Source organism: Salmo salar, chromosome ssa29 (assembly GCF_905237065.1).
Source record: "Salmo salar chromosome ssa29, Ssal_v3.1, whole genome shotgun sequence".
Taxonomy (NCBI): domain Eukaryota; kingdom Metazoa; phylum Chordata; class Actinopteri; order Salmoniformes; family Salmonidae; genus Salmo; species Salmo salar.
Genome location: NC_059470.1, coordinates 2,937,822 through 2,965,657, shown reverse-complemented (window position 1 = coordinate 2,965,657; position 27,836 = coordinate 2,937,822). Strand labels below are relative to the sequence as shown.

General features: G+C 42.9%; 1 protein-coding gene across 5 annotated transcripts in view; it reads right to left on the bottom strand.

Annotated features, from left to right (window-relative positions):
* Positions 1 to 27,836, bottom strand: part of LOC106590044 (supervillin) — a 167,760-nt gene that overhangs the window by 87,492 nt on the left and 52,432 nt on the right. For all 5 annotated transcript variants that reach the window (XM_045710631.1, XM_045710634.1, XM_045710635.1 and 2 more), the window contains exons 2-6: positions 13,267 to 13,330; positions 10,356 to 10,447; positions 6,634 to 6,700; positions 6,352 to 6,503; positions 5,216 to 5,990 (exon numbers count right to left, since the gene is read on the bottom strand). In XM_045710631.1, coding sequence (XP_045566587.1) covers positions 5,216 to 5,990; positions 6,352 to 6,503; positions 6,634 to 6,700; positions 10,356 to 10,447; positions 13,267 to 13,330 — 1,150 coding nt within the window. The remainder of the gene's footprint in view (positions 1 to 5,215; positions 5,991 to 6,351; positions 6,504 to 6,633; positions 6,701 to 10,355; positions 10,448 to 13,266; positions 13,331 to 27,836) is intronic.

The window sequence follows — 27,836 nt, the reverse complement described above, 5'->3', positions numbered from 1 at the left end:
CCCAATAAAGGAGTGGTTCTGCAGGTGGGGACCAAAGATCACTTCTCAGTTCCTATGCTTCCTGGCTGATGTTTTGGTCACTTTTGAATGCTGGCGGTGCTTTCACTCTAGTGGTAGCATGAGACGGAGTCTACAACCCACACAAGTGGCTCAGGTAGTGCAGCTCATCCAGGATGGCACAAAGAAGGTTTGCTGTGTCTGTCAGCGTAGTGTCCAGAGCATGGAGGCGCTACCAGGAGACAGGCCAGTACATCAGGAGACGTGGAGGAGGCCGTAGGAGGGCAACAACCCAGCAGCAGGACCGCTACCTCCGCCTTTGTGCAAGGAGGAGCAGGAGAAGCACTGCCAGAGCCCTGCAAAATGACCTCCAGCAGGCCACAAATGTGCATGTGTCTGCTCAAATGGTCAGAAACAGACTCCATGAGGGTGGTATGAGGGCCCGACGTCCACAGGTGGGGGTTGTGCTTACAGCCCAACACCGTGCAGGACGTTTGGCATTTGCCAGAGAACACCAAGATTGGCAAATTCGCCACTGGCGCCCTGTGCTCTTCACAGATGAAAGCAGGTTCACACTGAGCACATGTGACAGACGTGACAGAGTCTGGAGACGCCGTGGAGAACGTTCTGCTGCCTGCAACATCCTCCAGCATGACCGGTTTGGCGGTGGGTCAGTCATGGTGTGGGGTGGCATTTCTTTGGGGGGCCGCACAGCCCTCCATGTGCTCGCCAGAGGTAGCCTGACTGCCATTAGGTACCGAGATGAGATCCTCAGACCCCTTGTGAGACCATATGCTGGTGCGGTTGGCCCTGGGTTCCTCCTAATGCAAGACAATGCTAGACCTCATGTGGCTGGAGTGTGTCAGCAGTTCCTGCAAGAGGAAGGCATTGATGCTATGGACTGGCCCGCCCATTCCCCAGACCTGAATCCAATTGAGCACATCTGGGACATCGTGTCTCGCTCCATCCACCAATGCCACATTGCACCACAGACTGTCCAGGAGTTGGCGGATGCTTTTGTCCAGGTCTAGGAGGAGATCCCTCAGGAGACCATCCGCCACCTCATCAGGAGCATGCCCAGGCGTTGTAGGGAGGTCATACAGGCACGTGGAGGCCACACACACTACTGAGCCTCATTTTGACTTGTTTTAAGGATATTACATCAAAGTTGGATCAGCCTGTAGTGTGGTTTTCCACTATAATTTTGAGTGTGACTCCAAATCCAGACCTCCACGGGTTGATAAATTGTATTTCCATTGATTATTTTAGTGTGATTTTGTTGTCAGCACATTCATCTATGCAAAGAAAAAAGTATTTAATAAGATTATTTCTTTCATTCAGATCTAGGATGTGTTGTTTAAGTGTTCCCTTTATTTTTTTGAGCAGTATATATAAAAAAAAGCAGAATGAATATCCCTTTGAGCATGGTGAAGTTATTAATAAGGCTTTGGATGGTGTATTTTATACACTCAGGCACTGCAAAGATAGAGGCGTCCTTCCCAACTCAGTTGCCATAGAGTAAGGAAACTGCTTACGGATTTCATCATAAGGCAAGTCATTTTAAATACAGTTTAATGGCTTTAATGCAACAAAATGTGGAACAAGGAAAGGGGGTTGAATTCTTTATAAAGGCACTGTATATGGGAAATAATTGGTATACATTCAACTGATGTAGCCTATTGTAAACACTGCACGTGCATGATTTGGTCCTAAAAAAGGAAGGCAAAGATCCCAGTGTAGTCCTGTCCCATGTGGCTACATGGTATATGTCCTTCCTTATCTATCTGTCTTAACGATATCCAGAGCCATAACTTCCTAGTATAGATGGCTGTACTGGACTGAGAATAGGCATTTGACTTATCTATTCTATACACAAAGGAGAGATATTTACATAAATAGTCATAGGTCTTTCTGTAGAGGAGAACAAAAGTAAGGAAGCAGGGTGTCGCAGGATGATATGTGACCGACCGGCTCGGTCCTATGTATCAAAATTTGAAATTGTGTTTTTTTTACATTGGATAAAAGTAGAGACTCAGAGCTAGAAAAGGGTATATCATCGCAGTGCTAGCTGTGTAACTAAAGATCCTGGTTTGATACCAGGTTGTGTTGCAGCCAGCCACGACCGGGAGACCCATGAGGCGACGCACAATTGGCCCAGTGTCGTCCGAGTTAGGGGAGGGTTTGGCCGGCCGGGATGTCCTTGTCCCATTGCGCTCTAGCGACTCCTGTGGTGGGCCGAGCGCATGCATGCTGACATGGTTGCCAGGTGTATGGTGTTTCCTCCAATACATTGGTGCGGCTGGCTTCCGGGTTAAGCGTGCATTGTGCCAAGAAGCAGTGCCGCTTGGCAGGGTTGTGTTTCAGAGGACGCATGGCTCTCAACCTTGGCCTCTCCCAAGTCCGCACGGGAGTTGCAGCGATGGGACAAACTGTAACTACCAATTAGATATGACGAAATTGGGGAGAAAAATGTGGTAAACAAAAAAAATGTAAGAAAATAAATGACAGAGAGCGAAAGAGAGAGGATGAGAAAAAAGAGAGCTAGTGAGTGATAGACAACTAGCCCTCTTCTCCATGACCTAAACCCTAAACTCTTTCTCCAGGCCGGCGGTTTGGCATGGTGTTGCTGGCCTTTATCAGTCCCAGCTGTGTCTCTGTATGCTGTCATAGTTCTGACCGAGGAGTCACACAGTGCGCCCCGTAACCCAACACCCCTTCTGATGGTTAACGCAACACAGCTGCTGCTAAGTTTTGAAACCCGAGAGTGAGATACAGAGACAGCGAGAGAGAGTGAGAGAGAGCGACAGAGAGAGAGCGACAGACACAGAGAGAGACAGATGAGGGAAAGAGTAACGCCTGGTGGGATGTGGAATATAAATGTCCCCCTTAGTGAGTCAACATTTACTACCAGCAGGGTAGAGCTAGGCCAAGAGCTGGCTGTTAAAATAAGACTGAGGGACTGGAGTATGAAGAGCACTGGAAAAAACATTGGAAAATACAATGTCTCCGGACATCGAACTGCATTGGCCAGGACTGTGAATGTCAAATGAAGAATTCCTTAACTATTTGGTGAGGATATATAACATTGACAGTGCCATTTTTTAGAACATGACACCATTACAGTTTCACCTCCTGAAATAAAGGGCTTTGGGTGACTTCGGCTCAGTCATAAGCTGTGTTCGAAGACCCATACTAACATACTGTATACTAATACTTAATGAGTATATACTGCATACTATTGGTTAATTTTAGTATACTGTAAACAAACAGTATCCTTTCAGTTGAGCGTACTAGCTCTTCGCCGGTGTACCGGAAGTTGATGCTGTTGCTATGCAACCTTTTGCTAGCATAACAAATTACTAGTTAGACATTTTACGACTTCAGGTGTGTTATTAAATTCAATATGGAGTGCCAGAGTGCGTGTGCTGTCAGATTGTAAATTCAGAGCGTCTCGCTCTGGGAGAGTACACTCGACCCACAGGCTGAGGAGTAGGGTTGATTTAAGCATTCTGACCATACAACCTCAGTCAAGCACCCAAGCTAGCATTGGCTAGCTTGCTAGTTACTTCCAGACACAAATGAGACCACTCTAATCATTTTACTCGCTCTAGCAGAGCCGGTTAGGCAGTTTTCATGTGCTGCTGGCAACAATTTAATTACGTTTTTTTGCCGACATTTACTGACACCGGCCATATTCAAATGGGTGTTGAGCACTAGTAAATTCATTGAGCTCTCGTACACTCAGACAAGAGTGCTCTGAAACAGATTAGATAGCCAGAGCAAATTTACGAAAGCACCCGAATGTCCATTGAGAACGCACAATGACGATACCATTTAGCTAAGAACAACAAGAAAAATCTCAATAAACATTGGATAGTTAGCAATTAGACAGCCTATAGTTAATATACTGGCAAGTTTGATGTATTATTAGCCAACTAACCGGTACATACTGCTGTAATGATACGTTATGTGGTTCGTAAGGACAGCGTAGCTAACAAATTGTCAGCCATCATAACGTGTAAGGTAACCTATTTGAAAAGTCATTACTTAATTACATTGTTCAACATTTTCTTAACATTTCTCATAATTAGTTAAATGAATTTGTATTCGCTCTCGTCGTACTTTGGCTGCATATTTTCCGTCATTTTCTTCAAATCTGAAAACGATGTGAAGCCACGCCCATTTCCTGAAGAATTGCATTATGGGCCCTAAAGTACAGAAACAGTGTCCTCTGCGTGTATATTTCATATTTTGGCAAATTTAGTACAACATCCGGGAACTTTTGGCATACTAACTATATCCATGCTATGACCAATAAGCATACTACATACTTCATTCACGTCACAAATAGTACGGTTAGTGCGGTTAGTATGAGGATTCGAACACAGCTCTAGTCTGATAACAACTGTGCAATTATAGCAGATTCTTAATATAATTCAACTAAATCACCAAAGCAACTCCTTTTATCTAGTCTAACTTATCTTAACAGTACAGGTTGCTGTTAAACATGAAAGACATGCAGCAGCAACATCAATGCCTGATCTGAGGTCAGTTCAGATTTAAGTCCTCTCAGTCCCAGCTGCGTGTCTGTTTGAACCCTTTTGGACTGACTGAGCCTGCCTGCGCTGCACTTTAATTCCACTCCAGACAACTGCTCTGGGTTCAGATTGCTGTTTGAAATCATGTGTGCGTCTCAGTGGGGTCAAAAGTAGTGCACTATATAGGGAATAGGGTGCCATTTGGGACACATTCAATGTTCCTGCCAAGAGGACGATCTTGTGAGGGGACGAGCGAAGAGTGGGCTGCAAGCCTAATGGATGATGTGTCATCTTCCAGTCCCAAACACAGCCCACCCATCCTTCCACAGGAGGACATTAAAAACCAGACACACGGGAGTGTCTCCTCACGCACACGCTAACACACAAACACACAGTCACACACACGCACGCAGACATAGGGCCGGGGTCAGAGAGGGGGACAGGCTCTGGGCTGGAGCGAGCACAGGCACTGTAGTTCTGTTAAAGGCATCTAGGAGATGCAGTGTGTGTGTGTGTGTGTGTGTGTGTGTGTGTGTGTGTGTGTGTGTGTGTGTGTGTGTGTGTGTGTGTGGGAGAGATACAGAGACTCTCTCTTTCTCTCCATCTGTTATGTTTACAGAAAGGGGACCGAGAAAGAGCGAGGCAGATCTAGACATAGTGTAGGAGGTAGAGCCACTCACCCCTGTCTGCTGAGGATGTTGTGGGCCTGTTGCTCTATGAACAGGTCCCCAGGGGACACCTCCTGTTTGGGGGAGGGCAGCAAGGACTTCGGGCCAGTCTTGGGTGAGCTGGGGGGCAACCCCATGATGGTGTTGTCCTTAGCAATGGGCACTTTGGCAGAGGTCGACGACGTCAGATCCATGTAGGTGGAGGAAGATGGCGGCTGCGGCTCGGGGGCTTTGATGTTCCTCTCCTGCTGAGCCGCCCTGCGCTGGTTCTCCAGGTTCTCCACCCTCTCCCTCTCCGTGAACGAGTCCACCCTGGATCGCCCCTGGCCAGGCTTGCCGTAGCCCTGTGGTGGGGGGGCCACTCTACCCACCCTGGATCTACTAGATGTGTAGGAGTGTTCGTCCCCCACAGACTCTGCCCTGCATCGTGTTTCTGGGTGTGCGTAGCCCTGTTGCCTCTCAGAGGAAGAAGCCAACTCCTTGCGTCCACAGGAGGCACTGTATCGGGAAGAGAAGTGGTCGGTGACAGTGGTGTCTGGCTCTTGGTCCAGCGAGATACCATAGCGCTCGGCCAGCTGGCGACGCCTTTCTGCCTTGTAGCGGGCAATCCGCTCCACCTTGGAGTCCAGGTCGGTACCAGCGGGGTCTGTGGGTTCGGTGAGGACGGTCTGGGTCTGTTCCTCAAGTCTGCACCGGGCTCTGGACTGCCTCTCTGGAGCAGTGACCTGCTGATTGGTCATCATCTCTGGACTCTCCATGTCCTCCTTACTGTAACGTTGTACTGTGACTGGGGATAGAGGGAGAGACCATTACTGCTTCAGACTATTACATTATGTATGGACTAAAACACTACGCAAGTAATATTTAATGCATGATGTCAATGTATATCTTGCAAATGACTTAATACTGTAAGCAAATATTGACCAAATTCATATTAAAAAGCATGGCTCAGGTTTCTTTATTGATATGCTATATGGAGCTCTAACTATGCTCTAGTTCTGTCATTCTGTGGATTGCATAAGTAGCTGATGCAGCCATGTAGGAACTCCAGGTACAAGTTTAGTGAGTAGGTGACTGTATTCTGTTGTGCCTAGGTGTCCTTGTCCCCACTGACACAGGGTACTGTGTGTGTGTGTGTGTGTCCTCACCGACACAGGGGTCACAGGTGTCCGAGGCACGTGTGTAACGGGGTGTGTCTTCCTCTACCAGCCGATTGGTCACCAGACCTGGGCAGCTGGGTAATATGGCGGGATGCACCTCACTCTCTATGCCCTCCAACCGCCGGGCAATCCTCTCCTTCCTACACAGTCAGACACAGAGTCAGATACACACACAGTGACACACACACACGTTCTCATCCATCACAATCATCATTCAAATATCTGCCGGCTGCATTACATGGTTGATGGAGCTGAATGTCTCGGTTGTACCTGTTCATTTCCCAGTCACAGCTAGTGCTTGGGCTGATGCCTTCAAAACGCTTCCTCAACTCTGAAACTGGACAGATGAAAACACAGGCAGGTTAAACAAGATAAAACTGGAAAGTAGTGAATAAAGTTTATTCAATTCAGTAGTCATTATAAGAGAGAGAGACTTCACAGCAGATGAGGTTAGACAGTTTAAGCTCACATTAGCCAACAGTGTTTACTGTAAGTTCAAACCGATCTGGGACAGGTTACTGTCACATCTAGAGCAAGAATAGATCTCGGTTTGTTTGTGGGTCTTGTTATAAGGATGTGACGATTCCTCCAGTAGCATACTCTGTTCTTTACAACACAGTGACAAATTGCTGAGAGACACATTCACAAGGAACTGACAAAATCTGCATCCCGCTTCGATAATAGAAAGAGTCCCATCTGCTACTGACTAATTGACTTAGCGAAAGAAGTGGTTACACTCTGACTCTTTCATGTGATTGATCGAGCCCTACATAGAGACTGAGAGATCACACAAAATTCACCCAGACCCATAGGCTGTGTTTACACAGGCAGTCCAATTCTAATCTTTTGGGCAATTATTAGCGAAAGATCTAATCCGATTGTTCAAAATACAGGCAAAAAGAACAGAATTGGTCTGCCTGTGTAAACGCATCCAGAGCAGGGCAGTCAGGTAATGGCCTATTGGGTTGGACTGAACCAGACTGCCCCTCTAGGAGGACAGACAGACGGAGTCCTATCCATGAGCTAGTAGGAAAGGAGCTGCACTGTAGTCAGGATAAACAGAACAGTACAGTCTAGAGCTTGTTATGCGTGTTACTGCTGGACACCACATGTAATAAAGCAACTTTTCAATACACAACAGAAACAAAACAACCAAACACACTCCAAGTGCCATGTGCCCTGGCCTCTCTGACTGTGTGAGCACACACTGAGGGAAACCGAAAATGTTACCTAAAATTATCGACACCGACCAAACAGACCACTTATCATGGACATTTTGCTGATATCGTTTATTATGATAAATAACCTATAGGGCCCTACTAGAGAAATGAGAAATGAAATAATTTTGCTAATATTGGTGATTGTTAACAGAGAAATTGATAGCTACAACATTCAATGTAGTAGTAGAAGTTTAAGGGTAATATAAATAAATGTGTTGCACATTCATGGTATAAACTTAACGTTTTATTTATCGCTATCGTGATAATTCAGTCAATTTATCGTGATATGGATCGCCCAGGGCCCGGTTTCCCGATAGCGATGGAACTTAGGTGTACAAGTGTTTTAACAATGCATCTTTCCTACAACAGCCGAAGATATAACATGTTTCCCACAGCATCACGCAGAGAGAACAGTCGCCAAGTGCATCGTTGGAGCATGTGTCGATACTGATAGGATTGAAAGAAAGGGAGAGCTGCTCTTGGATCAGCTTTCTTCATTCAAATCTTTCCTTAACATTACAATTATTTCACAATACCGACAACATCAGCTCCTAGAGATATTACTACCTACAGCTGCAAATATTAAGGCAGCTTATTCTATACTTACCCAATAAATTGCACTAAAATCACCGATTTGGCACATCATTGTGCACAAGAAATATATTGAGACAAAATACAGACACTAACCTACAATTAGCAAAATATAACAATTGATCGAACATGAAATGCATTTCAATATGATTGAAATAGGCCTAAAGCCTACTGTTTATATTTTAAAGCACTCATCTCGGTTTTCATTTCCTATTTTTATTCATTGCTTCTTTGTAACACTTGCAAAGAGAACTATGTATTTGTAGTCAACTTTGTTCTGAAGTTAATCAGATGCGTAACCTTTATTGAACTAGGCAAGTCAGTTAAGAACAAATTCTTATTTACAATGACGGCCTACATCGGCCAAACTCGGATGACGCTGGGCCAATTGTGCACCGCCCTATGGGACTCCCAATCATGGCCGGTTGTGATACAGCCTGGATTCGAACCAGGGTGTCTGTAGTGACGCCTCTAGCACTGAGATGCAGTGCCTTAGACCGCTGCGCCACTCGGGAGCCTGAGAGATGGATAATCCATGCGATTCTATGTTTAGCGGAGAACTTGCGTGTATAAAGTGATGCGGGAGAAAAAAAAGCATCTATCGATGCACTTAGCTGTTCTACAAGTGGTCTGAGGCAGGCATTAGCGTACAAGTGTTTTGAAGTGCTTACACACTGTTCACGTAAAAAAACATTTATATTATATTCTGACTGAACCTTGTCAAAGCAGTAAGCACCCTCAAACAACAACCCTTTGAACCAGCCACAGGTATAATATCTTCACTTCTTCCTCTGAGGATTGCCATTATACAGTCACACAATAGACACCACTTCCCTCAACCCCATAACTCTGGGAAAGTATCCTTTGTCCAAGAATATGTCCCAAATGGCACCCTATTCCCTATATAGTGCACGCTTGGATTGCGTCCTACCTGACAGGTCGCTCCTACCAGGTGGCGTGGCGAGAATCTGTCTCCGCACCATGCGCTCTCACCACTGGTGTCCCCCAGGGCTCTGTTCTAGGCCCTCTCCTATTCTCGCTATACACCAAGTCACTTGGCTCTGTCATATCCTCACATGGTCTCTCCTATCATTGCTATGCAGACGACACACAATTAATCTTCTCCTTTCCCCCTTCTGATAACCAGGCGGCGAATCGCATCTCTGCATGTCTGTCAGACATATCAGTGTGGATGACGGATCACCAGCTCAAGCTGAACCTCGGCAAGACGGAGCTGCTCTTCCTCCCGGGGAAGGACTGCCCGTTCCATGATCTCGCCATCACGGTTGACAACTCCCTTGTGTTCTCCTCCCAGAGTGCTAAGAACCTTGGCGTGATCCTGGAAAACACCCTGTCGTTCTCCACTAACATCAAGGCGGTGACCCGATCCTGTAGGTTCATGCTCTACAACATTCGCAGAGTACGACCCTGCCTCACACAGGAAGCGGCGCAGGTCCTAATCCAGGCACTTGTCATCTCCCGTCTGGATTACTGCAACTCGCTGTTGGCTGGGCTCCCTGCCTGTGCCATTAAACCCCTACAACTCATCCAGAACGCCGCAGCCCGTCTGGTGTTCAACCTTCCCAAGTTCTCTCACGTCACCCCGCTCCTCCGCTCTCTCCACTGGCTTCCAGTTGAAGCTCGCATCCGCTACAAGACCATGGTGATTGCCTACGGAGCTGTGAAGGGAACGGCACCTCCATACCTTCAGGCTCTGATCAGGCCCTACCCAAACAAGGGCACTGCGTTCATCCACCACTGGCCTGCTGGCCCCCCTACCTCTGAGGAAGCACAGTTCCCGCTCAGCCCAGTCAAAACTGTTCGCTGCTCTGGCACCCCAATGGTGGAACAAGCTCCCTCACGACGCCAGGACAGCGGAGTCAATCACCACCTTCCGGAGACACCTGAAACCCCACCTCTTTAAGGAATACCTAGGATAGGATAAAGTAATCCTTCTAACCCCCCCCCTTAAAATATTTAGATGCACTATTGTAAAGTGGTTGTTCCACTGGATATCATAAGGTGAATGCACCATTTTGTAAGTCGCTCTGGATAAGAGCGTCTGCTAAATGACTTAAATGTAAATGTTAAATGTAAATGTAATTTGAGATGCAAGCTTTGTCAGATAGAGTCATGTGTTTCATGCAGCACAGCATGCTGAAACAGAAAGCCCCGAGTCACCTTTAGGGAGGCTTGCCAAGAGATTTACATCTATATCCTTGGTGTTCTTGGCCAGGTTGTTTTTCTCTTCGAACAAGAACACTTTCTGGAAGCTGCAGGGGGACACAAATAAAAATAGAACAGCTCAGTCAGTCATAACCAATATATAAACACTAGATTGCTGATGCTATGTTCAGTCGTGGCCAAAAGTTTAGAGAATGACACAAATATTAATTTTCACAAAGTTTGCTGATTCAGTGTCTTTAGATATTTTTGTCAGATGTTACTATGGAATACTGAAGTATAAATACAAGCCTTTCATAAGTGTCAAAGGCTTTTATTGACAATTACATAAAGTTGATGCAAAGAGTCAATATTCGCAGTGTTGACCCTTCTTTTTCAAGACCTCTGCAATTCGCCCTGGCATGCTGTCAATTAACTTCTGGGCCACATCCTGACTGATGGCTGCCCATTCTTGCATAATCAATGCTTGGAGTTTGTCAGAATTTGTGGGTTGTTTGTTTGTCCACCCGCCTCTTGAGGATTGACCTCAAGTTCTCAATGGGATTAAGGTCTGGGGAGTTTCCTGCCCATGGACCCAAAATATCGATGTTTTGTTCCCCGAGCCACTTAGTTATCACTTTTGCCTTATGGCAAGGTGCTCCATCACGCTGGAAAAGGCATTGTTCGTCACCAAACTGTTCCTGGATGGTTGGGAGAAGTTGCTCGCAGAGGATGTGTTGGTACCATTCTTTATTCATGGCTGTGTTCTTAGGCAAGATTGTGAGTGAGCCCAGTCCGTTGGCTGAGAAGCAATCCCACACATGAATGGTTTCAGGATGCTTTACTGTTGGCATGACACAGGACTGATGGTAGCGCTCACCTTGTCTTCTCCGGACAAGCTTTTTTCCGGATGCCCCAAACAATCGGAAAGGGGATTCATCAGAGAAAATGACTTTACCCCAGTCCTCAGCAGTCCAATCCCTGTACCTTTTGCAGAATATCAGTCTGTCCCTGATGTTTTTCCTGGAGAGAAGTGGCTTCTTTGCTGAATCAACTTTAGGAGACGGTCCTCAATCAGCATGACAGAGTGATCTCCAGCCTTGTCCTCGTCAACACTCACACCTGTGTTAACGAGAGAATCACTGACATCACTGTCAGCTGGTCCTTTTGCAGCAGGGCTGAAATGCAGTGGAAATGTTTTTTGGGGATTCAGTTCATTTGCATGGCAAAGAGGGACTTTGCAATTAATCTGATCACTCTGCACAACATTCTGGAGTATATGCAAATTCCCATCATACAAACTGAGGCAGCAGACTTTGTGAAAATTAATATTTGTGTCTCAAAACTCTTGGCCACGACTGTATTGGCCAATGAAAGGCTTTGAAGCTACCGGTCGGCCATATTGGTTCTTCTCAGAAGACGCAGTCCTCCATAGGAATTAATAGAAATATACAGTATTTCAATTATATATGTTAAGGACAAAATTACATGTATTTAAGTATGTTGTGGTAGTGGGGACAGTGACAGTGCTCTCCAAAAATTTTACATTAAAATGTTGAAACATGAAAATGTTTTTCTGTATTTCAATGTTTTTATTTGTATGTTTAGCTCACATAATATAATTTTAAAGTATACATTAAGGTCTCTGTAATAGAATAAATGTGGCAAAAACAAATGACATTAATAAATGCATTTCTACAGCTTTACAGCTTTACAAACGGTGGGGGAGTAGTAAAATAGAGGCGCAGCGGTTTCAAATCAGCTCCCCCTGTCAGTCATCTAGTGTACACAGTATATAAATAATTGGTCATAACAATGTCCATGGGTTGATTTCAGTAAGCGGAAATGAATAATGTAATTATATTCTGGTTGCATCTCAAATGGCACCCTATTCTCTATAGTGCACTACCCAAAAGTATTGATATTAGTGGTGCACTATATAGGGAATAGGGTGAAAACAATGCACTGAAAGAGGAATCAATGGCTGGGTTAGAAAACAGGGAACTGGATTCTCAGGAGGTCATGAGGACATCTAAATGTTTAAAAAAATATCTTTGGAAGAGAGAGAGAATCTAAATAGCCGACCGGTAAATCTTGGCCCAAGTTCTTCCTATTCGCAACTAAAATAAGTAATTATCAAAACTATGTGCAGTTATTTTCAGTAATAGGCTTATTACATGAAGGTCGTAGATCCTGTTGATCTATTCACACTGACTCAAATCTACGGCACTAACATACTAAAACCTGTTGTGTCTATTGGTGTTACGTCTATCCATTACCATTGTCTACATGTAACGTCTATCCATTACGATGGGAAAAGTATACCGTTGAAAAATATCCAGAGGGCCGTTTGCAATAGAGTGGGTTGGACTTCAACACAAAACAGTTGTGGCATGAAATATACAACTAGACTATCTGAGGGAAGGGGCCTTTGAAAAGAGGAACACATCCTTTTGGGTTTTAGCAGATGAACTAGCACATTACATTGCAAAGAACACGACACACCCATTTTGCTGAAGTATTTAATCATTTGCGTGAAGGATGACAAACATAATGGACAAACAATAACTCAAACAGATACTGTAAACGTAAAGAACTGGTTGGATACTAGATGTACAATATGTATGCAGAGCTGTGGAGTCACGGGTGGCAGAAGGGTGGAATATTTGACACTTGGCCAAAACATGGACACAATGCAATCGCACCAAAGTTGCAGTGGCGTTCACTCTAGAGTGACCTTACCCTTCACTTTCTCACTTCGCTTGGACACTGTCCCAATGGGTATGCTGTATAACGTACACACAGACACCCATGGGCAGCATAGCAGCATACACAGGCTGAAGAGAGACTATTAGATGTGCAATGATGCTGTATACAGAACCGAAACAATAAACAAATATTGATATTACCCATGAAAATAGCATCTTACCTAAGATTCCTCTTCTGTAAAAGTCTTGCCTTCCCAAGTTTGAGGGGGGTCTCACTCCCAAGTTCTAGAGAGGAGAGAGAAAACATAATTTAGACTATAAGACCATACTCAGTTCTTCATCATTTGAGTGAGAGGAGACAGGCCATTGTGAATGGTCCAACTTCACACTTTTTAATGACCAAACATTAAAACGAGTGTATTAGAGGCGTCTTACGGTCATTCAACAACATTTCTCTATGAATGACATTAGTCAAGTGGACTTTCAGCACTGCAGAGGAATTAAATACATTAGAAAACTAAAACCTGTTTTATTGATCCATGTTGAACAATAAGAGATGTGTGCAGCCTTTGGGTTGTAATAATGAGAACAATGTAACTGTGAGAGCATCCAAAATCGCACCAATTCCCTATATACTGCAGTACTTTTCAACAGAGCCGCAGACCAGTGTTTATTTGAAAATGAAACCAGGTGAGAGTTGAGACAGCTAACTCACAAAGACACACGCACGCACACAGTAAATTGCAGTACAGCTCTTTCTAAAGTGGCTTGTCTCTATGTCACAGCTCAAGGCGTTAGAGGTTTGATTGCTTTTCATTGAGACGGATTGGATTCTTTAAAGTCTGATCACATGTAGGGCTGGCACAATTACGTATAACCAACGGTCACGGCCGGATGTGATGAAGCCTGGATTCAAATCAGGTACTGCAGTGACGCCTGTTGTACTGAGATGCAGTGTCTTAGACCACTGCGCCACTCGGGAGCCCTTTGTGCAGTTAAGTCCGTTTCTGTGGAAACATGGATTCTTTACAATGTGAATCTTTGATCCTAGCTGAAACAAGCAAGGTGCTGTAGCAAAAAAAAGTATTCAGTTGCCTAGGGAACGCATCCCAGATTGCCTGCACCAGCACACATAGAAATAGAATGAATAAAACTGGCTTGGAACCTCTAACCCTGGCACTTTGACTGAGTACATGTGTACACTCGCAATGGCTGCCGGGTATTGTGATGCAATAATTTCCATGGTAATGTAAAATGTTCATTCAAGTGATGTTAACTGATGTGGCTCATGCAATGGAAGGTAATTTTTGCAATGTCAGTTGAGTTGAATCAACAAATCACAGCACATATTGATGGGTACACTTCCTGATTTGCTCCTATGGGTACATTCGCAATGGCCGCCAGTCCACCCGTTAAGCGATTATGGACTTAAATGGGGACGGCCGTTATATTCATTCTGTCTATGGCAGCCCATGCAGGCAGGAGCGGAGGAGATAAGAAAATGTGCATCGTTTTTGTTTCATAGATTTTTTTATTGTGCTTTTTGAACAGTTAAGAAGACCATGTTCATTTGGCTGCCCAATTAAGGTCCTACAAATTTCCATGAACATCACTGCTCTAATCACGTCATGGTTGTTTCTTTGTGAGTTTGTGGCAGCGCCTACCAACTCTACCCAATATAAGCATCTCTATGAGAGCAAAATACAGAGGAGAGATACAAGCAATTCAAATGAAATACATGGTAACCAACCCTCACACATAGGTGACTGATGAGCCTTTTCTAACTTGTCATCATGACACAGGCGCATCGAAGTGATAAGTGCCAGCCACCATCGATGCAAAGACTGTTGTCAAGCTCTGCCCTAATACAACACATAAACATCAGAGTTCATATGAAGAGAGCAGCAGCCTTGAATATGTGCAACACAATTTTACACATAGAAAAACAAAACAATGGAGACCGTTTAAAGTCAATGTTGCGGTAGCATGGCCATCAAGTCTTGAATTTGCTTTGACATACAATGCCTTCAGAAAGTATTCACACCACTTGACTTTCGCCATTTTGTTGTGTTACATCCTGCAATTAAATTTGATTAAATAAAAATGTTGTGTCACTGGCCTACACACAATACCGTGTGGAATTATGTTTTTAGACATTTTTACAAATTAATGAAAATGTAATTGCTGAAATGTCTTGAGTCAATAAGTATTCAACACCTTTGATATGGCAAGCCTAAATACACTACATGACCAAAATGAAGTACACCTACTCGTCAAATATCTCATTCCAAAATCATGAGCATTAATAAGGAGTTTGTCCCCCCCTTTTCTGCTATAACAGCCTCCACTCTTCTAGGAAGGCTTTCCACTAGATGTTGGAACATTGCTGCGGGTACTTGCTTCCATTCTGCCACAAGAGCATTAGTGGGGTCGGGCACTGATGTTGGTCAAATAGGCCTGGATCACAGTCAGCATTACACTTCATCCCAAAAGGTGATCTAGAATTTTTTCCCCTCTCGTTGCGCATTTAACATGTTGATAGAAATGAGGTAAAACTGATTTAAGTGTCCCTGCATTAAAGTCTCCGGCCACTAGGAGCGCCGGCCTCTGGGTGAGCGGTTTCCTGTTTTCTTATTTCCATATACATTTACATTTTACATTTTAGTCATTTAGCAGACGCTCTTATCCAGAGCGACTTACAGTAGTGAATGCATACATCTACATATACAGCTAACTTAGTGCAGTCTTAGTGCCAGCGTCCGTCTGTGGTGGTAAATAAATAGCCACAAAAAGTATAGATGAAAATTATTTTGGCAAATAGTGTGGTCTAGTTTATCATAAGATACTCTACTTCAGTCAAGCAAAATCTAGAGACTTCCTTAGATTTTATGCACCAGCTGTTTACAAATATGCACAAACCGCCCCCCCCCCCCCCCCCACTTGTCTTACCGGAGTGTGCTGGTCTATCGAGCCGGTGCAGCGTATATCCTGCTAGCTGAACATCCATGACATCATTCCTTTACGATTCCGTGAAACATAAGATGTTACAGTTTTTGATGTCCCGTTGGTAGTATATTCGTGATCGTACCTTATCTAATTTATTGTCCAATGATTGTACGTTGGCAAGTAATATTGACGGTAACGGCAGCTTTCCCACTCGCCTTCTACGGATCCTTACAAGGCACCCCGCTCTGTACCTGTGTCTCTTTCTCTTGCCAATTACGGGGATGTTGGCCTTGTCGGGTTTTCACAGTATATCCTGTGCTTCCTGATTGTTGAAGAAAAAAATATTTGCCTAATCCGAGGTGAGTGATCGCTGTCCTGATATCCAGAAGCTCTTTTTTTGCGGTAAGATACGGTGGCAGAAACATTAAGTACAAATTAAGTTTCAAATAACGCGAAAAAAAACACATAATAGCGCAATTGGTTAGGCGCCCGTAAAACTGCTGCCATTTCTTCTGGGGCCATTTTAATCAATAAAAAAAACACCTGTTTTCTTTCTCCGGGTACTAGGGCTGGACAAGGCAGTTAACCCACTGTTCCCCGGTAGGCCTTCATTGTAAATAATAATTTGTTCTTATTAACTGACTTGCCTAGTTAAGTAAAGGTTAAATAAAAATACACATACATATATGAACGTTCCCACAACATTGTGTCGTGGGTCTTACTCATTGGGTACCAAACGGGAGAAAACAGATTGAAACAGGGAAGGACTACCTGAACTTACCCATTACTTGTTTTCCTTTTCCAGGTACTAGGGCTGGACTAACTGACCGAGTCTCTCAGGGAAACAGAGAGAGATAACATGTTTCCACTTTGCTGCCCCCCCCCCCCTTTGAGTTCACCCCAGGGGCACGCATCACAGCCCTACCAAAACCCCCAAATCCCCTTAAACCCCCGAAACCAAACGCCATTCCAGATCTGTTAGTCCATATTAAGGATGTTTGAATTGATGTTTAAAATCCCCCTGCTTTGGGAAAACATCATTTGAGATCAAAGAAAAGAACAGAAAGAGGAGAGGAATTATTTACAACAGTCCCTATGCTGGGATGTGTTTTGGTATGAGATAGTTAGTATTATTTCAACTAGGGAAAGTTTTTGGTAAAAACATACTAGCTCAGGCCTTAGACATCCCCCTCTTATTGTAGCCTACAGGTAATTTGTTATCCATCCAATTAGCGTCAGATTTTTATGCAAGTATTTTAGGATCCACATATCCATAATCCAAAATATACGCATTTTCCCACCAGTGGTGTTTCCACCAAACAGACTTGTTGCATATAAAAATCAGTGCGTGATGACATAGTGCACACAAAATGTATTTTTTGCTTAAGTTTTCATGAATCAAATAAAAATTGAAAGTTGGATGTGTTTCCATTGCATTTTCAACTCTACCGATAGTTTTGTAACACAAACTGTTGTGTTAAATAGCAAATGTGCCTGCTCTGGTCTTGGCACATGCGCTCCAGCCAACAGCGTGCAGATAGGCTAGTCTACATGAAATTATTATGGACAACAGCGAGAATATATTTAACAGCAGTCAAGCAACGATCATCATGTCACAAGAATAAGACAGACAATATTTATTTGGAAAGGAGCATCAAGATCACCATGCACTTTCACCACCCTGTGAAGTTCATTGTAACTTATTTCATCTGTAGCCTAATAAACTGCAAGGTTTCCCGAGTCATAGTGGGCAGACCACACACACACACACCATATTGTCGCGTGACTTCAAGTTTACTTCGATCTAATGGTTATTATATCAATATTTGCGCATAAAGACGTTTCCACTAGAGGTCGACTGATTATGATATTTCAACGCCGATACCGATGCCGATTATTGGAGGGTCGAAAAAAGTGGGTAACGATTAATCAGACGATTTTTTACATTTATTTATTTGTAATAATGACAATTACAACAATACTGAATGAACACTTATTTTAATTTAATACATCAATAAAATCTATTTAGCCTCAAATAAATAATGAAACATGTTCACTTTGGTTTAAATAATGCAAAAACAAAGTGTTGGAGAAGAAAGTAAAAGTGCATTACGTGCCATGTAAGAAAGCTAACGTTGAAGTTCCTTGCTTAGAACATGAGAACATGAAAGCTTTTAACATGAGTTTTCAATATTCCCAGGTAAGAAGTTTTAGGTTGTAGTTATTATAGGAATTATAGGACTATTTCTCTCTAAACGATTTGTATTTCATATACCGCTAACTAGCTAGCCATTTCACATCGGTTACACCAGCCTCATCTTGGGAGTTGATAGGCTTGAAGTCATAAACAGCGCAAAGCATTGCCAAAGGCTGCTGGCAAAACGCACGAAAGTGCTATTTTGAATGAACGCTTACGAGCCTGCTGGTGCCTACCACCGCTCAGTCAGACTGCTCTATCAAATCATAGACTTAATTATAACATAATAACACACAGAAACACGAGCCTTAGGTCATTAATATGGTCGAATCCGGAAACGATCTCGTTTATTCTTTCAGTGAAATACGGAACCGTTCCGTATTTTACCTAACAGGTGGCATCCATAAGTCTAAATGTTACATTGCACAACCTCCAATGTTATGTCATAATTACTTAAAATTCTGGCAAATTAGTTCGCAACGAGCCAGGCGGCCCAAACTGTTGCATATACCCTGATTCTGCGTGCAAGGAACGCAAGAGAACTGACACAATTTCACCTGGTTAATATTGCCCGCTAACCTGGATTTCTTTTAGCTAAATATGCAGGTTTAAAAATATATACTTGTGTATTGATTTTAAGAAAGGCATTGATGTTTATGGTTAGGTACACGTCGGAGCGAAGACAGTCTTTTTTCGTGAATGCGCCCCACATCGATTATATGCAACGCAGGACTGGCTAGATAAACTAGTAATATCATCAACCATGTGTAGTTAACTAGTGATTATGATTGATTGATTGTTTTTTATAAGATAAGTTTAATGCTAGCTAGCAACTTACCTTGGCTTCTTACTGCATTCGCGTAACAGGCAGGCTCCTCGTGGAGTGCAACGTAAAGCAGGTGGTTAGATTGTTGGACTAGTTAACCATAAGGTTGCATCCCCAAGCTGACAAGGTAAAAATCTGTCGTTCTGCCCCTGAACAAGGCAGTTAACCCACCGTTCCTAGGCCGTCATTGAAATAAGAATGTGTTCTTAACTGACTTGCCTAGTTAAATAAAGGTAAAAAAAAAAATATATATATATATATATATATATATTTTTTTTTTTTAATAATAATAATAATAAAAAATTAAATAATAAAAAATAAAAAATAAAAATACAAAAATAAATAAAATAAAAAAAGATTTAAAAAATAAGATTTAAAAATAATCATAAAAATAAAAATACAAAAAAATTTATAATAATATTTCGGCAAATCGGTGGCCAAAAATACTGATTACCGATTGTTATGAAAACTTGAAATCGGCCCTAATTAAATCGGCCATTACGATTAATCGGTCGACCTCTAGTTTCCACCACCCTTCCTAGCGTAATTAATTTTACAGACACAAAAATATCCCACCATGTCGAACGAACAAATTACCTGTCGGCATTTAACATTTTTAATTAAACTTCCTGTTTCCATGATAGCTGTCATTATTATTTTTCATACGGTATGACTTCACGCACATAAAAACTGTGGATGGAAACGTGGTTAATTATGTAGGCAAAACAACATTAACTAAACTGGACAGTATACTCCATTTTAAGAATATACAGTACTTATTTGTTCTTTACTGCACACCAGATCCACTGATGACACAATCACAATTGCACGCCACACTGCCCTTTCCCACCTGGACAAAAGGAACACCTATGTGAGAATACTATTTGTTTACTACAGCTCAGCGTTCAACACTATAGTTCCCACAAAGCTCATCACTAAGCTAAGGACCCTGGGACTAAACACTTCCCTCTGCAACTGGATCCTAGACTTCCTGTTGGACCACCTGGGGGCGGCAAGGGTAGGCAGCAATACATCTGCCACGCTGATCCTCAACATGGGGGCCCCTTAGGGGTGCATGCTTAGTCCCCTCCTGTACGCCCTGTTCACCCAGGGGCGAAAATCTGATATCAACTTTGGAGGGGACAATTACATGAAATTTTCTCAAGAGCAATTCCTGAGGGGGACACCAAAAGTAGTGCTGTAACACATAGCCTACGTTGTAATATGGTAAATGTATATTGAGGAACCAAAGAAATAAGGTGTTTGCCGTACTCCTAACTACCGGTACCCAAAACTACACAACTAATCACAACAGCAATACCATTGCCTTTAACAAATCTTAGTTCAGTCACCAGTTTAAGTTGAGAGTGGGGGTATCCATGGCATTTTCCAATTATGTTCCTATTTTACAAGTAAAAAAAATTGAGAACCTTTCATAATATTGCCAAACAAAGACTCAACAAACTTACCTGAGACTCCCTGTCTCTGCCAGTCTATCCCTGCATATCTGTCCCCAACTCTGCTGTCTGTGTGCCATCTGTTGCCTGCTCTGCCTAAGGACATCATTGTGAAACATTTCCATTAGCATTTCACTTCTTTCTTATGAACATTTTATCAACTAGTCTGAGATATTAGGCTACTAGGGTTCTTACTTTGCATTTTGGTGTACTGAAAAATACTCTGATGTCCGTCTTTTTTCTGCCATTTTTCTACCTGGCTGGCTACACACACACAGTATGTAGGTTATTTACAGTAGGAGATGGGCTTCTATCATCTTATCTTCTATCATTCTATATGGGCTTCGTTCTAAAAGGTAGCTAGCAAATGTGAAACGGATTGCAGTGACAAGAGTTGACAGCTGTATGAGTTCACCATTTACACAACATATGCTGCAACCTTTTGTAATTTTAATCGTTTGCTTCATATTGGCTGGCTTCCAACAATAGCTGAATTTGCAAAGCTAGCGAGCACCAATTCAGTGGTGTTTGCTATAATCTTTGCTACCCGGGTTAAATAAAGGTGAAATAAAATAAATAAATAAAAGTTCCCTTGTGACAATTTAGCTTTTGCAACGAGACCATTAAATATATTTAAAACAATGGTAGAAGAGAGTGTAGTTCTGTTCAGTTTATCGCTAACCTTATCACAGGGACTTTGAAGCACTAACTTACATCATCTGCATGCTGATCTTGGAATAAATTGATGATAGCAAAGATTCCATCTTTGACGATGCCACATAAATGGAATAGGTACTAGCTAGCTTAATAGTTAATATTTGCGCGCTAGCTCTGCAAATTCAGCTAGGGTGTGTGTGAACCCTGGCGCGATTGACTGGATTAACCTCACGTCAGTTACGTGCATTGAGTGCCTTTCAGACAGTAGATACTAACACTCTGTTACATTGACAACTAAGGAACTGGCAGTGGATCAAACCATTGTGAGGTAAAGGGCGGGGGGGGGGGTCGCAATCTTTTGAAACTTAAAAACGCGCTATCAAGTGTCTATAATCAGCACAATTGCTTTCATTGTGTATTATTAATATGATTTAAATTACATAGTTATGTTTACAGTGATATATTGGGGGGGACAAATCATATTTTTCCCAGGATGGGGGGGTCGTGTCCCCCCCGTCCCCCCTGGGATTTCCGCACCTGTGTTCACCCATGACTGTGTAGCCAAGCACGACTCCAACACCATCATTAAGTTTGCTGACGACAACGGTGGTAGGCTTGATCACAGACCATGATGAGAAAGCCTATAGTGAGGTGGTCAGAGACCTGGCAGTGTGGTGCCAGGACAACAACCACTCCCTCAATGTGAGCAAGACAAAGAAGCTGATTGTGGACTTCAGGAAAACGAGGGCCGAACCCGCCCCCATTCATATCAACAGGGCTGTAGTGGAGGGGGTCGAGCGCTTTAAATTCCTTGGTGTCCACATCAACAACAAAAATATCATGGTCCAAACGCACCAAGACGTGAAGAGGGCACGACAATGCCTATTCCCCCTCAGAAGACTGAAAAGATTTGGCATGGGTCCCCAGATCCTCAAAAACGTCTATAGCTGCGCTGTTGAGAGCATCCTGACCAGTTGCATCACCGCCTGGTATGGCAACTGCTCGGCATCCGACTAAGGCGCAACAGAGGGTAATGCATACGGCCCAGTACGTCACTGGGGCCAAGCTTCCTGCCATCCAAGACCTCTATGCTAGGCGGTATGAGAGGAAGGCCCCAAAAATTGTCAGACTCCAGCCACCCAAGTCATAGACTGTTCTCTCTGCTACCGCAGGGAAAGCGGTGCCGGAGTGCACAGTCTCAGTCCACCCCCATTCTTTTTTTTTTTTTTACACTGCTGCTACTCGGTGTTTATTATCTATGCATAGTCACTTTACCCCTACCTACATGTACATTTATCTCAATTACCTCAACTAACCTGTACCCCTGCACTTTGACTCAATACCGGTACCCCCTGTATGTAGCCTCACTATTGTTATTTTATTGTGTTACTTAAGAAAATATTTACTAAATAAACAAAATGTATTTTCTTAACTGCATTGTTTGTTAACAGCTTGTAAGTAAGCATTTCATGGTAAGGTCTACACCCGTTGTGCTCGGCGCATGTGACAAATTACATTTGATTTGATCACAGTTAACCTGGTCGCTAATCTGTTTGTGCTGAAGCCAACTCTTATGGTCATTATCATGGCATGACAACAACCATAGGAATTGTCAAGACAGCACCACACTATCACTGCAGTGTAAAACCACATTTAGCTGTTGAGTGTTAAAATGGTGCTGGATGAGTCAACATGTTGTAGCCTACAGGGGCATAGAAGGCCATCAGATACATGCCTGTGTTACTTTAACAGCCTCAATGACAGCATGCAGGTCATTTAGAGCAGAGGAAACTTTAGAGAAATAATAGGAGGGTGCTTCAATGCACTACACATTCCATACACACAGGCATAAAACCACTAAGATGATCACAGACGTCCCAAACCCTTTGATGTTAAAGATGTAATCTAGAGGCCACTACGGATGCTATAGTGTTAAAATAACACTATATGCACGTAGACAGAGCTATTAAAGTTGCCCTGCACTAGTAAAACATGGGGATGAACTGATTTCATGATTCAATGGAGTCTCATACGCCCCCCTAAGCTGAGATATCAAAAGATCATAGCATAGTCTTCATACCACTTTATGGGGCGGCAGGTAGCCTAGTGGTTAGAGCGTTGGGCCAGTAACCGAAAGGTTGCTGGATCGAATCTCTGAGCTGACAAGGTATGAATCTGTTGTTCTGCCCTTGAACAAGGCACTGTTCCCCGGCAGGCTGTCATAGTAAATAAGAATTTGTTCTTCACTGACTTGACTAGTTAAATAAAGGTTCAATAATTATTTTTTAAATAAAATGTATATGTGCTCAACTTCAATAGGTACAGTGCCTTCAGAAAGTATTCACACCCCTTTACTTTTTCCACATTTTGTTGTCATACAACCTGAATAAAAAATGTATTAAATTGAGATTATTTGGTCAAATGGTCACACACCTTATAATGTCAAAGTGGAATGACATGTTTTATGAAATTTTTGCAAAGTCATAAAAAATGAAAAGCTGAAATGTCTCGAGTCAATAAGTATTCAACACTTTGTTATTGCAAGTTGAGGAATACAAATCTGTACTCCACACATACAGATAATTATAAGGTCCCTAAGTCAAGCAGTACATTTCAAAAACAGATGCAATCACAAAGACCAGGGAGGTTTTCCAATGCCTCTCAAAGAAGGGCATCTATTGGATATAAAAATGAGACATTAATATCCCTTCGAACATGGTGAAGTTATTAATTACACTTTGGGTGGTGTATCAATACACAGTCACTACAAAGACACAGGCGTCCTTCCTAACTCAGTTGCTGGAGAGGAATGAAACTGCTCATTGATTTAGCCATATTTCATTTTCAATAAATTTGCTAAACATTTCTAAATGCATTTTTTCACTTTGTCATTATGGGGCAGTGTGTGTAGATGGGTAAAAAAACATCATTTTAACAAATGTTGAATTCAAGCTGCAACAAAATGTGGAATAATTCAAGGGGTTTGAATACATTCTGAAGGCACAGTAGGTCTGATCCTGAATGGCGATTGGTTGAAACCGCATTAGATGTGATTTATTTCATGATAAACCTACTGTGTTTGACGGCGAAATGCCCGTTTACTGTTCTATATATAAGTAAGTTCTTTCTTGCTACAGGCTCTATACACTAATGCTAATACTTGGAGAAGGCAATAATCCCACATTGGGCTTATTAAGTAAGTTTGTGCAGAAAATACTCACTCCATTCAAGAGCATATGTCCCTGCTGAGATGGGATTACCCTGAGCAGAACAGCCCGCGATTAGAGAGCGCCCAAAAGGAAATGTCACTAAAATGACAACAGGATCACTTACATTACAACTCCGACTAACCCCCCACCTACCACAGTTTGTGTGTTGAAAATGCCTAACCACTTGTATAATCTTTCGCATACACTTCAAAACATGCACACATACCCCACCAGAGACGCCACTATGGGTTTCTTTACGGAACCCAAAACAAAAACTGATTTAATGCATCGCTCAGTTATGTACAGAGCCATGTCATCGTGAAATGCTCTGTCACAAGAGGTTACTCAGATAAAAAGCAAGTTTAGCTTTAAAAAACAAACAAAAAAAACCATTGCATCACAGTGCCTCTCCTCCTCCTAAAGATCTAATTTAACTGTACTGTATATAATAATATGAATATGTATCTATGAAGTGTGTAAACAGTATTGTTGTCGTTGTCTCTTGGTGTCTTTCCAATATACATTACCAATCAAAAAGTTCAAGGGTTTTTCTTTATTCTTACTATTTTCTGTGTAGAATAAGTGTAGAATAATAGTGAAGACATCAAAACTATGGAATCATGTACTAACCAAAACAAAGTGTTAAAAAATCAAAATATATTTTATATTTGAGATTCTTCAAAGTAGCCACCCTTTGCCTCGATGACAGCTTTGCACACTCATTTCAATTAACAGGTGTGCCTTGTTAAAAGTTCACTTGTGGAATTTCGTTCCTTAATGCGTTTCAGCCAATCAGCTGTGTTGGTACAAGGCAGGGTTGGTCTACAGAAGATAGCCCTATTTGGTAAAAGACAAAGTCCATATTATGGCAAGAACATGTAAAATAAGCAAAGAGAAACGAGAATCCATCATTACTTTAAGACATGAATGTCAGTCAATACGGAAAATATCAAGAACTTTGAAAGTTTCTTTAAGTGCAGTCGCAAAAGCCTCCACAGGAAAGGAAGACGCAGTGTTACCTCTGCTGCAGAGGATAAGTTCATTAGAGCTATCTGCACCTCAGATTGCAGCCGAAATAAAAGCTTCAGAGTTCAAGCAACTGACACATCTCAACATCAACTGTTCAGAGGAGACTGCGTGAATCAGGACTTCATGGTTGAATTGCTGCAAAGGAACCACTTCTAAAGGATACCAATAATAAGAAGAGACTTGTTTGGGCCAAGAAACACGAGCAATGGACAATAGACGTTTTGGAAATCTGTTCTTTGGTCTGATTAATCCAAATGTGAGATTTTTTTGGTTCCAACCGCCATGTTTTTAAGACGCAGAGTAGGTGAACAGATGATCTCCGCAAGTGTGGTTCCCACTGTGAAGTATGGTGGTGTGATGGTGTGTGGGTGCTTTGCTGGTGACACTGTCGGTGATTTATTTAGAATTCAAGGCACACTTAACCAGCATGGCTACCATAGCATTCTTTATTACCCCTTTTCTTCCCAATTTTGTGGTATCCAATTTGATAGTTAAAGTGTTGTCTCATCGCTGCAACTCCCGTACGGACTTGGGAGAGGCGAAGGTCAAGAGTCATGCGTCCTGCGAAACACGACCCAACCAAGCCGCACTGCTTCTTGACACAATGCCCACTTAATCCGGAAACCAGCCTCAACAATGTGTCGGAGGAAACACCGTACACCTGGCAACCGTGTCAGCGTGCATGCGCCCGGCCGGCCACAGGAGTCACTAGAGTGCAATGTGACAAGGACATCCCAGCCGGCCAAACCCTCCCCTAACCCGGATGATGTTGTCACCCCGCCCAATGGGTCACCCCGTCGCGACAGAGCCTAGATTTGAACCAGGATCTCTAGTGGCACAGCTAGCAACAATGCAGTGCCTTAGACCACTGCGCCACTCAGGAGGCCTACCATAGCATTCTGCAGCGATACGCCTTCCCATCCGGCTTGCGCTTAGTAGGCCTATCGTTTGTTTTTCAACAGGACAATGACCCAAAACACACATCCAGGATGTGTAAGGGCTATTTGACCAAGGAGAGTGATGGAGTGCTGCGTCAGATGACCTGGCCTCAACCCAATTGAGATGGTTTGGGATGAGTTGGACAACAGAGTGAAGGAAAAGCAGCCAACAAGTGCCCAGCATATGTGGGAACTCTAATCAGGAACGTTGGAAAAGCATTCTAGGTGAAGCTGGTTGAGACAATGCCAAGCATGTGCAAAGCTGTCACCAAGTCAAAGGATGGCTACTTTGAAGAATCTCAAAAATAAAATACATATTTTTTGTTTACTACATGATTCCATGTGTTATTTCATTGTTTTGAAGTCTTCACTATTATTCTTCACTGTAGAAAATAGTAAAAATAAAGAAAAAACCCTTGAATAAGTAGGTATGTCCAAACTTTTGACTGGTTGCACACACACACACACACACACACACACACACACACACACACACACACACACACACACACACACACACACACACACACACACACACACACACACACACACACACACACACAGTTCAGAACCCTGGCTTTTTGTTATGTTACAGCCCTGTTCTAAAATGGATTGGGTGGGGGGGTGGGGGGGGAGGGAATCCCTCAATCTACACACAATACCCCATAATGTCAACGCAAAAACTGACTACAGCCTCGAGTCTTCTTGGGAATGACACTACGAGCTTGGCACACCTGTATTTGGGGAGTTTGTCCCATTCTTCTCTGCAGATCCTCTCAAGCTCTGTCAGGTTGGATGGGGTGCGTGGCTGCACAGCTATTTTCAGGTCTCTCCAGAGATGTTCGATCAGGTTCAAGTCCGGGCTCTGGCTGGGCCACTCAAGGACATTAAGAGACTTGTCTCGAAGCCACTCCGCGTTGTCTTGGCTGTATGCATAGGGTCGTTGTCCTGTTGGAATGTGAACCCTCGTCCCAGTCTGAGGTCCTGAGCGTTCTGGAGCAGGTTTTTACTTATGTAAATAAGATCTATGTTCCATTTTTATAAAAACCTGTTTTTGCTTTGTCATTATGGGGTATTGTATGTAGACTGATGAGAATGGGAAAATTACTTGCAAAAGTTAAAATAAAGAAATACCTTTGAATGAGTAGGTATCCAAACTTTTGACTGGTACTGTATACCATTTATTTAGAATTTAATGTAATATCTTATATTGTTCTTGTCTATTAATGTTCTGTACATTGTCATGTATTTGTACGTTATTTGTGGACTCGAGGAAGAGTATCTGTTGCATGTGCAGTAGCTCATGGGGATCCTAATAAAACAAAAGCCCACACCCACCCACAGGCGCCCACCTGCCCTGACCTCCCTCAGGTTCTGCTACGAGAGACAAGGTAATCAAAGGAGGATGTGGCATGAAGGGCTTATAGAGTAAAGAGAGAAAATGAGGGAGAGGTTTAGTTTATTCAGAAAACCAAGGAGGGGTAAGTCAGGTGAGACTGAGCCAACTAAATTCTTAAACCCCTCCCTACAAA